At 40.7% G+C, this 13207-nt stretch overlaps 1 protein-coding gene across 1 annotated transcript in view; it reads right to left on the bottom strand.

Annotated features, from left to right (window-relative positions):
• The window catches only part of RFT1 (RFT1 glycolipid translocator homolog), a 122173-nt gene extending 109185 nt beyond the window's left edge, over window positions 1-12988 (bottom strand). The window contains exons 1-4 of the mRNA XM_078661639.1: window positions 12678-12988; window positions 10278-10363; window positions 713-829; window positions 325-514 (exon numbers count right to left, since the gene is read on the bottom strand). Coding sequence (XP_078517765.1) covers window positions 325-514; window positions 713-829; window positions 10278-10363; window positions 12678-12746 — 462 coding nt within the window. The 5' untranslated portion in view covers window positions 12747-12988. The remainder of the gene's footprint in view (window positions 1-324; window positions 515-712; window positions 830-10277; window positions 10364-12677) is intronic.
• Window positions 12989-13207: the final 219 nt, after the last annotated feature.

Below are 13207 nucleotides of genomic sequence, written 5' to 3'. Positions count from 1 at the left end.
CTGGATGCGATTTAGTTGGACTCCCATTGACTTCAATGGGAGCCTATGTTCCTAACCGCATCAGAATCAGGCCCTAAACGGGAAAGGGAAGTTCTTGAGGAGAAAAATATTCAGATTGCTAATGGTATGATGTGCTAATTCAGTTATCTATAATTATGGAATCGTGTCTGGGGTGTTGAAGTTACTAATATTGACTTTAATTGCATAAAACTGAATAAATACTTATGCTTTTTGTAAATGTTTTTCTCCTACTTAGATTTCTGTTTAGCTTGACACATAATGCTCTCAGGATGCAGGTACATAATATGTTTATCTTTTACGTACCTTAAGCCTAACAAACAAATGTGCTTGTGCTAAAACCCAAAAGGGCTCTGCTAGAAGTTCTACTACTGCAGACAGGCCGAACATCAAAACTCCAATCCCATAATGCGGAATTGTATCAGGATCTGGAACTTCAAGTACTTCAAGCCAGATCCAACCAAGGAAGAGCGACCAGAAGACACCCAGGGGTACTCTAGAACAGAAAGTGAAAATTGAAGAATTTTCAGAAGAACATCTATTCCAGCTGACCGCTTCCGATACATCCTAATTGTAGAGATAAACATACAGCAGTGAGTCTCATGCATGAACAGACATTGCTATTTGATACAATTTGTGTTTTAACAACATGGTTCATTAGTAGAAAATATGACATTCAAGAAGAAATACATACGTCAACCACAGCAGATTCACAGTCTGGGTCCAGTTTTGGTTTTTATCGTTACTTAGGCAAGCTCTGCGAAATGCTTCTCTTGCTAAGAAAACTATGGTTGAGTACAGCAATGTTAACCTGAAAGACAAAACAAATACAGGTGTAACTTGCATACACTAGTGATGTGAACTAAGTGCTGCCCTTCATGACGCACATTAAACAGCTTTGGAAGAAAGTGTCAGAATTTGTATTACATAAAATATTAACAACCCAAATACTACTCGTCTAACTCACCAAAGACATACACCATGTATACTGTCGTAGACAATGTGATCTGCTGAGATAAGCTCTCACAAATAGAAGAGCAAGCATCGTAGGCAAGGTAGATCTGACAATTTCTTTGAATGAACAGTTTTTATTTAATTATTTATAACAAATAAGGGCCATATGTATCAATGTTAGGTTTTGCGATTCTCAAATAGCAAATTTTTGAGAATCGCAAAACGCTATGTATGTAGGATTTGCAACAAATATTTGCGGATCCTACATATTCCTTAATTGTGAATCCCAAATTGCGCTTCGCAATTAAGGAATACCTCCCCATTCATTCCTATGGGCTTGAAATCCTATAATCAATCAATCAATCAAGTCATTTATAGAGCGCACTACTCACCCGTAGGGTCTCAAGGCGCTGGTATGGGGGGGGTGCCGTTACTGCTCGAACAGCCAGGTCTTGAGCTTCTTCCTGAAGGAGAGGTGATCTTGGGTCAGGCGCAGGTCGGTCGGGAGTGAGTTCCAGGTCTTGGCGGCCAGGAATGAATTGTGAGATATTCTCAATTTGCGATTCTCAATTAGAGAATCGCAAATTGAGAATGCAATTTCAAGTGTGCCATGGTGTCAAAAGGACACTCTGTTGCCTCCCTGAAATCAGCATGGGTGCACATGTGGCGCATATACATGCCCTAAGGGCATGTGTGCACGCCACATGCCAATTTGAAAAATGCAAAAATGTGCATTTTTGAAAGAAATCACAAATTACCACCAACCTGTAGTTGGTGGTAATTTGCGATTCATTATGCCATAGTCACGCAACCTGGGTGCTTCCTACATTGCATTTAAGGAATCGCAATTTGCGATTCCTTAAATGCATTTGCAAAATAAGAAATCGCAAATTTTGCGCTTCCTTAATTTGCGAGACAGTTGTGCTTTCATACATAGCACTAGGCCAAATTGCGATCGCAAATGCTAAAATTCTGCGAATTGTAGCGTTTGTTATCGCAATTCCCCTTGATGCATATAGCCCTAAATTACATTTCATGCAGAAAAAATAAAAGTTGAGTCATCAAAATTAAAAATCACAATTATACTAGAGTAGGACCCTACTGTGCAACTGACAAATATAGTAAAGTAGTAAACACAAGGTAATAAACACAGTCATCATATATTTCAAAAGTATCACAAACCCCAGTCAACATGTGGAATTGTATTGCCAGCTGTTACATGTGGGGAAGAGGGACAGTACACAGGAGGGTAGGCACACAGAAATGGGAATAGAACGTTTTTAAAACGGCACAAAAGCTAGATGTCTGTATTCATTGAAGATGAGCATTTTAGGTTGTGAAATTCCCTCACATATTATTCAAGAAAGCCTTGCCATGTGCTCTCAAAATATGACCAGTGGCTTTTTGTTTTTACATTACAGCTTCTCAAGAGATGCTTACGAAGATAGGCCACTCATTCATTAATCCCTGAGTGGGAGTTTGTTGCTTTTCCATACCCTCAAGCTTATTCAACGTTTTCTAGAAGAAGTGTCATGGAATGTTCTTGAGCGTTCTCAATCCCTCAACAAGCAGAGAATAATTATATGGTTGGAAATTGTTACAGCATTCTTAAAATTAATGCGTCTCTCAAAGACTTATCTCCAAAAGGGAACCACATTTGTGTCCTCAAAAAACACATGTATCATTCTACTGCCATGGTGACTACCATTCCAACATCTGCTACTGGCCCACAGACCCAATTTGAAATCCAACACATATATTATTTTTTTAGAAGTATTATCTATTGTATTTACGTTAGTCCAAAAGTCAACTGTAGTGCTGAATTGATAATAAACTTAAAAGCATCTGTTATTCGGACCTCAATGTCTGAATCTCAGGTATTATAGACACTAAGGAAATATCCTTAATTGAGTTTCCCAGCAGTTTGTAAACGTCATTAGCTGACAATTTCTCCATTTATAAAATTTCAGATCAACAGTGGTGGCGGATTAAAAGCTTACACAACATTAAAGTTTTCAAGCATTTGTTTCAGAATAGAAAGTCTTTTTAACTTATAGGCTTGCAGCTTGTATTTAACTGTAACAGATTAAATTAAAAAAATATGCCATTGGTTTAAATTGGTTTAAACTTTGATTATTCCAGCGCCAAGACCACGCTTTAGAAAATATCAAATCTAATTATTCCAGCTCCAATCCAGGTGGGACAAATAACATGCCTTTCATACTCAAATGCAGCATAGTCCCACATCCTATAATCTAGGTGGATATATTGTTCTCGTGCTTTAAAGAACATAGGTAACACATTAATTTCATAACTTTTATTTCCTCCTTAATATGAGTTTAAGACCCATCTATTAATTTATGTCAGGTTTTATATGGCTTGGACCACACTAGCATGATGTCAGAGCACTTTACAATTGCAGACAAAGAACAAACTTCAAACAAAATGCATCACTATGGTATCATATATATTAATAATAATAATTTAGTCTAAATGGAAAGTACATACATAGCAGAAAACGGTATTTGTTCATTTAATCTTTGTAATACGATATTTTGATAAAGTAACTGTAGAGTCGGATTGTCAGAGGTATTCATCGGCCAGATAAACATTTTATAATTTGTACCTTAAAGGAGAGGTATTCAGGGGCAACCCTTCAGTTCTACGTGGGAGGGGTGCAATTTAAGATTATGGGTGCTGCGCAGAAGAGGACAGTTTGAGTTTGCTTTCTGCATGCTGAATTTTAGGATTTCAAGCACCAATGTTTCTTTGCATCTGCAGTTTCTGAAGTGCACATTAGGATGTATAGCTTAGTGTACAGCTTATAGGTAGTGCCATTCGTGAGTAGGAAGAGCTTCTCCAATCAAAACCAATTCAGAGATCTTAACTCCATGCTTGCGGCGCATTTTCCCGCTGTGCGCTGAAGTTTTCAAAAACCCGCGGTTCATGACGAGCTGAGCTCGTCATGAGCGTACGAGAGGCGTAACTCATGACGAGCTGAGCTCGTCATGAGCGTCGAAGGGGTTAAGAGTGGAGAGACACAATGGGGTCGATTCCGATTCGGTAAAATCCCTGTCCGTACGATTCGTATCCGGAGCCGTTTCCGTACGACTCGTACGGACGCCGTACGACCGGACGATTCCGATCGTCCGACCCGGTCGCGATTCGTACGGTACACGTCGATTCGTACGGAAAAGCGCACGATCACCTACACACCGTACGGTGCGTACCCCCCATGATCGCAGGGGTACGCGCCGTACACCCAGCGTACATGGGGTACGTGCCGTACACCGACCGTACATGGGGTACGGTGCGTACCCCATGTACGCTGGGTGTACGGCACATACCCCGCATGATCACAGGGGTACGGCGCGTACCCCTGCGATCATGCGGGGTACGTGCCGTACCCGGGGGGGGGCGTTCCGTACCTGTTTCGGCGTGAACTCTGCGTTTACGACTGTTTTCGGCTCCCGTAGGAAAAGGGTCGTACGGTGCGTACCCGACACGAATCGTACTTGCTGGGTCGTAAAAACCAGCCGCGAACAGTAGTGATGTCATGTACAGCGGGTTCCGAGTGAGACTCGTACGGAGATTTGAGTCGTACGGAGTCCTGTACGACTCGTACGGAGTTCGGCTTCTGGTACGGATCGTACTTCGTCGTACGTACGGGACGTTTACGGGTACGATTCGTACGGGGAAAAACCGCTCCGTACGACGATTCGGAGCGCATTTTACCGGATCGGAATCGACCCCAATGCGTTTTTTTCATGTGCATCTATTTGTACTGCACAGTTTAGTTTAGTTTAGTGCAGTGGTACTATGATGAGATTCAGGTTAGATTTAAATAGGTCAGTGAGTAAGAAAGGTCCACAGACAAAAGATAGATCAATAATTAATTAACAGGCATTGTCAAAGTCAATAGGTCTGAGTTTGGCCACTAGTCTTAAGACTTTGTCAATTCTTGTTTTGTTTCACCACTGCTTTTGTAACATTATATTGTTGGGGGAGCGGTTGAGAACAGTCCAATATAAAAATCTTGATTGCCTAATTGCCTGCTTAAGTTTAAAGGCAGAATATGCTCTTGGACTAAAAAAATTACTGGTTGTGATAGTAGTGTCAGGTAGTAAGGAAACTAATTTAAGCGTGGGTGTGCGTTTTGTTATAGAGCAGAATGTGATCATTCAGAGTGAAGCTAGCCAATGGCTGAAGTGGGCTGACCAACTGCCCCTGCAGTGAGTGGAAGAAAATGTGAATAAGCCAACACCAGACCAGTGGATGAAGAAGGCTGGTCAAAAGACCCTTTAAAAACGTGTGTGGTGTGTGTGTGTGCACGCTTTTATTGACATTAAAAGATTTTGGCTAACCCTGGACTTAACAAGGATGAGAGAAATGGACAGCCCTGAAAACGGCTCTCGTCTGTACAAAATAAACATATATAGGACATTACCTGAAACGCGTCTGGCGTGTAATTGTTGTACGCTGTTCTAGGACGTTTGCTGCTGGCAGGCTGTCAACTCAATAAAGAGAGCATCACTTTTACTTCGTGTGGCTTCACCTCATATGGGTTCCAGTGTTGTTGGATATACCTAACCCGGTCGCGAGGAGAAGCCCACCGCCGTGAAGGGCGGGTCTGCAGCGGCACCACGTTGGTGTTGCTGCGGTTTTGAACAAAGTTGAATTGACTCCTTGACAGGGAAGGAGTCAGTGCATCCAGCTCTGTTAGGACAGTCCATTAAGCGGGCAGGAGTCGACTTGGAGAGAAGGCAAGAATCACTTTGTTTTATCAAAAGACTCCAAGCAATGCACCCACATGGGATTACTTCGAGTGCACTACAACACCCAGAAAGCTAGGGAGATGGCAACGCCCACAAAGGCAGGTGTTTGAACTTAAAGTGTGCACTCGCAGCAGCGCTTTCAGTCTGTACTCAACTCAACGCCACTGAAGAAAGGACATTACCTGAAACGCGTCTGGCGTGTAATTGTTGTACGCTGTTCTAGGACGTTTACTGCTGGCAGGCTGTCAACTCAATAAAGAGAGCATCACTTTTACTTCGTGTGGCTTCACCTCATATGGGTTCCCGTGTTGTTGGATATATATATATATATATATATACACATATATATATATATATATATATACACACACACACACACACACACACACACACACACACACATATATATACATACACACGCACACAATATAAAAATGCTGTGGCTATAATTCCTTTGATAAATATTTATTTTTTCATTTGCTGCCATATACAATCTAGTGGCAAGTGATACAAATTCTTTAGTAAATGAAAACATTAGGAGTGTATTTTACAAAAAGGGCCACCTTATTCTGTCATATCCCGTTCCACCATCTAGACTGACTGCGTTGTTTTCTTGAAATCATAGTTGGAGTCAACATTGTGTACATATACAATACAGTGCAAAGTCAAACACTTAAAGAAGCAAGGCAAAATATAAGGCCCATACCCTGGATAGTAACAATATTTGTTTGTTGTCTCTTGGCATATCATTTTGTTTTATAGCAATAGACAGCTGAAACAAATGACTACCACTTGAAAAAGAGTGTATATGTGGTGAAACTGTACCAGCAGGTACGACTACCAGATACAAAACTGTCTACCACTACTTGTTTGGAATATGCATACAGGTGTGATTACAATGATATCAGACCGATTTGTTATAGTTTTCTATTAAAAGGATTGCTAATGGATTAGCCCATTCTGTTTCTTCTACAACATTTTATACAAGCTGTTAGACCTGGCATCTTTTGGTGTATTTCCCCCGTCTTTTTGCTTTCTGACATCTGGGTTTTATCTCTGTTTTTGCTGGTTTAATGTCTCTGCGCACTTTCTCACTGCTGATCAGTTTTAAAGTGCAAGTGCTCTTATGGTAAATTATGTTTATAGATTGGTGTTTACATGTTTGGCTTATTTGGTTTATTGCTAAGTCCCTAGTATAGAGCACTGTGTGTGCCCAGGGTCTGTAAATCAAATGCTGCTAGTGGGACTGCAACACTGGTTGTGCCACCCACACAAGCAGCAACTTCAAAGGGTTCTCAGACCTGCCACTGAAGTTGGTGCACAGTTGTGACTGCCATGTCAGCCTGGCAAGTACAGCCGCTAGCCATCCCCCAAACCTTCAATTTTCTTAAATATAAGGCACACCTCAAGTAGGCCAAAGGTACCCCTCTCGGCAGGGTGCAGTGTAGGTGAAAGGTAGGATATGTACTAGTGTGTGACATGTCCTGATAGTGAAATACAGTGTATTTAGTTTTTCACTATTGGATAGGATAGGATTGAATGGGAGATACTTTTTAGCATCTTACAAGTATAACTTCTCATTAGGAGAATGGGGTTTAGTATGCCTGGACTTAGAATTTAATCACACATCTTTTAGTAAATATATTTTTTAAATTATGTGTTTGAAAATACCACTTTTAGAAAGTAGGTATTTTCTTGCTTAGTCATCCTGTATGCCTCTGCTGGGTTGTGTATTGACTGTCTGGCTTTGGAGTGACAGGGGCTGGGGATGCGCATACACTGTAGAAAGCCACTGGGGGGCAGGGAGAGTCGAGGTGCGTCCTGCCTTTTCTGGATGAGTCAGAGCTGGGCTGAATAGACCTGGGCTGCATTTAGGGTAGTGGGAGGAGATTTCTTGGCATCTGAATAGGCCTGGTCTGCCTTCCGGCAGTCCATACTGCATCAATCAGCCGGAACAAAAGGCACTATTTAGAAAGTCCTCCAACACCAACGCCGGTCCGCAACGATGAGGTTGACTGACACTTTTGGATTTGGTTGTCTTCAGCACTGCTGTAGCACCGGACAGAGCTACAGACTTCAAGGGACTGCATTTTTAAGGTTATCCTTGCAAAGTGCATATTTTGATAATTGTATGATAGATCATTTTCGTTTTGGTCTTGCTTTACGCTGATAAATATTGTATATTTTTCTAAACTGGTGTGGTGTCCTTTTGTAGTGTTCTCACTTTATTACTGTATATGCAAATGCTTTACACATGGCCTCTGAGATAAGCCGGACTGTTCGTGCCAAGCTACCAAGAGGGTGAGCAGGGTTTTTTTTAGGAATGTAACTCCCTTATCCTGACTATGAAGAAGGGTCCCTACCTTTACAGGTTAACAATCTGCCAACTAGAGACCCTCATTTCTAACACCAGCCAGCTACGGGTCTTTGTTAAATATAATTTTCTTTGTTGACGTTACTTCTTCATTCCGATCCGGCACCAAACTGCATTGCTCATTTTTGCACCTTGTGACACGATGACACCCAATTGCATGACATTGGGTTCAAGCTTTGTGCTATAGTTATTCAAGGTCTGAAACTCTATTTTTTTCTTATGTTGTACACTTTAGGTTTTATACAAGACTTAAGTGAGGTGCATAGCTGAAGTTGAACCTAGAAATGTTTACACTTCTCATCAAATCGGTTTAGCACTTATTTAATATTTCAATGTATTGTTCCATTTACCACAGGTCATACAAAAACGTAGATGCTTAAAAATCATTTGATAAGGACACATCAACGAGATCCTGAGGCTAGAATAAGAAGCCTGGTAATGGTTCTACAAGCAGGTTTGCATCAATATTCAAAGAAATGCCTACCAAAGGACTGTAAAATTATTTTTCTGTAAGGTCTGATCTTTCAAACACAAGCTGGACCTAAGATTTCACTTCTGTACATTGCAACAACCTGTATTCTTCGCTTTTTTTCAAAGTGCATCCTTCCTAGAGCAAGACAGGCAGAATTTGTGAGGTGTGCGAACATCTGTGTAAATTTACCTACTGAGGCTTTTTTCAAGAACAGCTCCGCCATACAAGTCCTGCTCAATGGTGCCTTTAATTAGCAAATTCCACTCTAACAAAACTAAAATTTAAACCCTCCCCACTCTGAGCACTCTAATCTGGAAATGTTCCCTCCTTGTTGCTACCATTTGAGGATGAGGGGCTGGAGGATTGAAGGGCTGAGAGCATTAACGTAAAGGTTGTGTATCAGACCACTGCTGTGTCACTCATTATGCTGATTACTGGTAACTATGGTCAGAGGAGTGTGACTATTTTAGCAGAAGATTGGATGAAGACTTGAATAAGAGGATGCCAATGTACCTATCAAAAAAGGTTTATGCTAGTGACAGAATATGCAGTTTCTTTCAAAATGTAACCTACATTTGGTAATTGAAGCGCACGTTCTACCTTGTTTACAAAGCAGTACATAAGATTATAAGATAGAAAAACAAAATTCTCGTATTGAGTGGCCATGAGAAAGCAGACACTGATCCAAAGTCAGGGCAAAAATCCCTGTCACACTGGCGGTAACCTGAGTTTCCGGATATAAATCCCCTTCCTAAGCAACTTCTCCGGGCCGCGCCTCATGGTTATTTGAGCATACAACAGTTCCCCATTTATACGTAGAAATATATGTGGGACGTGGAACGAGAAAGGTCAAGGCTGCAAATGTTAATTTGGGCCCACAGGGAACCGTGTCTCGGAATAAAAAGAGGGAAATAGAATGGTAAATAAAAAAATGCATGACTTTTTATTCTTTGTGTTTGGGTAAGATTTCCAAATTAAAAAAGTTGCTTAGAAAACAACTAAATCTAATCCTCTCTCATTAAGGTTTGAATACCGAGACAAGTAAGCTTTCAGTTTGAAATTATGAGTATTTGATTTAATTCGGTCAATAATGTGACTATAGTCTGCTGAAATCCTGTTATTGTTCTCGAGCCTCCAAATCCAAATGACACAAAACCCAGGTAATCATCACAAGCACATGTTAACAGAGCCACATTTAGATATTTTTCTGACCTCAGCAAGGTATATATATTATACAATTCCTCCTATTGTTTTCGATATCAAAAGTGTGAGCCATTCCAATTTTCCCACTCAACTGACACCCTCCCCTTTCAGCTAGCTATCAAACTTCTCTCAATTTCTCTACCAAATGCAGAAAGAGCTCTTCTGACCAACATCATGGTGCTAAAAATCTGTATACCTACAACCTAGTGGTGCCTGTTAGAGATCCACAGCTGAGGGTGTGACAGGCACCTACATGAGTGGCCCTTGTATGTAAATCACACTTTTTAAAGCAACTTCAATTTACTAATCCAAGGTAACAGGTTATCCACTGTCTTCAGGTACATTGTGACAAAGTGAATAATGAAAGATATGCAAATCATATACCCATAAATACTCAGCAAGGTTCCAAACAGTATAATGTGCTGCATTTGCTGGTGCACGTTTAAAGTAGATCTGTCATGTGTACTGTCATTTTCCTTACCTTACGTTAACAAGCCCGATAATTTCTTTCGAAACAAAGCGAAGAGTAAATGCATTTAAGCCGAAAGTAAGCACTCGAAACAAAACCTGCAAAACAAAAAGCATAAGAAAGCTGGACAACAATGAATGGAAAACAAAACATTACCCAAACCAGTCAGTCAGTCAGTCAATGAACATACTTTCTTGACAGATATTTGTGATAGAAAGTGTTATCTCTCATTTTCGGGAAGAGTTTGGCCTAATCCCTTCCTGACAGAGCATTGCCACTGAACATACATACCCAGAGCAGTGAACGAGTCTATGAGTGTACATCAGAATTTGGTCAACAAGCTACCAAAAATATGCCCAACTGTGCTAGTGAATGGTAATGTGTAATAAATATGCAAAACAAGACACCAGCAGTTGTTCCTTAGAACCCAATGCTGCCAAAGAAACTTTCAGTCATTAAATCACATAAGCTCTCCGACTATAAAATAATTTATCCGGCAAGTCCAGCTATAGCAGTGGTAAGACCACACAGTAGAATAGAACAGACCCATTTGTGAAAGACATTATGCCCAACTATTAAAAACATGCTGACAACAATATGGTCATTATTGTGCCACATAGTTTGTCACACAGAGACGACCAGGCTTTTAATGCTGTGTTGGATTTAAATGTTACCACTTTCAAAAGTAACATATTGTTTACATTTGGCTATCCCTTTGGGAATAATATATAGGGTAGGGAGCCTTCTGTCGCCATAAAAATAATTGACAAGTATGTAATGTACTTGCAGCTTCAATTATTCAGTCTTTACAATGAGCATGTACAGTTTTCAATCGTTCATTCATGAGCCAACATTGTTAAAAAAAATGGTCAAACATTTCCAGATGAAGTGGAGCAACCTTGCCACTGGTGTGTTTAGCAAAATCAGAGACTGTGGAGGCTCAAAAACATTACATCAAAGAAAGATACTGATGAACTGCAATCACCACATACATGAGTGAGTTAAGAGAGCCAAATCCCTTCTGGTCCGAGATACTGCAGTAATTACCAACTGACATTGAAAAGGTCCATATCGTCTCCTATGTTCATGTCTTTAACTCTACTGACAAAAACACAGATGGATTTCAGAACAAATAATTTAAAAAAAAGTAAAAGTAATCCAGGTCAGCAATTTACTTCCTGTTTATATTTCACAATATATTCATCATGCATTCCCCAACAGTGTCAGCTATTTTCAGGATTTTGTGGCATTTTTGTATGTGTAACCCATTATTCTTCCATAGTACATACTTTCAACTGAGTTACCTCCAGGTGTTTATAACAGGCCAAGATAGAGAGCTCTGGAGTTGAGGCTAAAGCCAGTGTGAGTTTCTCACAGTGCATGTCAGTGGATCAGGGAGGTGTTCAAAATACGCCATCCAATCCTAGAGTGCTCTGCAGTGTGCACAGAACAATGTCACATAATCAGGCTGCAACTGTGATTCTGTGCCAATGTATGAGGAGGTACATAGTTGTCAAAATATAGACATGAAGAAAGATAAAAAAATTAAGTGCTTACTGGTGAGTGGATGTGTTCCATGTTTTGGGGAATTGAAGTGAAGAGGATGTTAGGAAGTGCATGCAGGGCAGAATGAAAGGAAGGTGCTGAAGAGAAAAGAGATGAGGTGAACGATATGAAGATACAATACCCAGATAGAGGAGATGTGGAGAGAAAAACGGTGTACGTGTCTGATAGCGTCAACCTAAGGGAAGTGACGGACACACTTTGAAGACTACTACCCTTTCTACAGGCATCAATAAGGTTAAAATCAAAGTCTCACAATTTCAGAATTGAAAAATTTTCAGTATTATTTATTTACAACTAAATCATTGTGTCTCATTTATCTTAAACAGCCAACGATCATTGACAAAGCCAACAATCCGCCCTGACTGGGTTTAGGAGCGTTATTGTGTTATATATCTGAATGCAGTAACAGTAAGCTCAGAGAGACATGAAAAAACCTGTTGAGTAGCACTCTATGGGAATCACAGAAATTTCGTTTGGGCCACGCGATAAAGTACATAGGCCACCCACTTAAGAGACCCCACTTTCCACTTAAAGGCCTGTTTATACTAGGCTTTTATAAGGTAGGTTGGACCATCTGCAACGATGCTTTAACTTTAATGAATTTCAACACTTCTGAAGATGTATGTCACGTAAGTCTTGCTTATTTGCATCAATATGCTGTAAACGGCTACTTACCTAAAGCAGAATAATATCATGGGGCAGTCTATTTTCGGGGTTCTAATTTGCCTGCTGTAGCTCGTTGTGTAATTTGATCTCGGTACAAGCACTATCTTTTAGGCGGCAGGCATGCTTACTGCAGACAATTAAAGGATGCCAAGTTGCAGCAAAGAAGCTGAACCAACTTACCTGCAGGAGTATGTTGTAAGAGGCTAATCTTGTGGTGTCAGTCAGCAGGTCCTGGGACTCCATGGTCATTCACAAGAACATTAAAACAACCCAGAGAACTTCTTGCATTGAACATTCAGAATCCTTTGTTGGGTTTTTGTACCGACAGCTTTTCCGAACCCGAACAGTATTTGCCGTGAGTGTAAATAACACCATCTCCCAGTCAATAACACACGAATACCATCTCCCCGGGTTTTCTTCCTGTTTGGAGCTACTTGAAAAACAGAGAGCCAATCAGAAAGTGAGTTCATGCTGACTGTCCGGCTAGTGGGTGGTTCAGCCAAGCCTACACTTGCGTCATTGGAAGCTGTATATCCATGCGTAGCCTGTGATTGGTTGCACGCATTTGTCAAACAAGAATAGAGACCGCCCAGGGTAGGACGGAGCAACATGCCTGCCGTCATTGATCCTGAAAACTTTTCCTGTGTGAGTAGGCTGGTTGGTGCATCGAGGGAGCGGCTGCTCAAATTTAATGTCCCTATCCAACAAGT

This window comes from Lissotriton helveticus, chromosome 9 (genome assembly GCF_964261635.1).
Source record: "Lissotriton helveticus chromosome 9, aLisHel1.1, whole genome shotgun sequence".
Classification (NCBI taxonomy): domain Eukaryota; kingdom Metazoa; phylum Chordata; class Amphibia; order Caudata; family Salamandridae; genus Lissotriton; species Lissotriton helveticus.
Note: the sequence above shows the minus strand (reverse complement) of the source record. Positions and strands in the feature narration are given on the sequence as shown.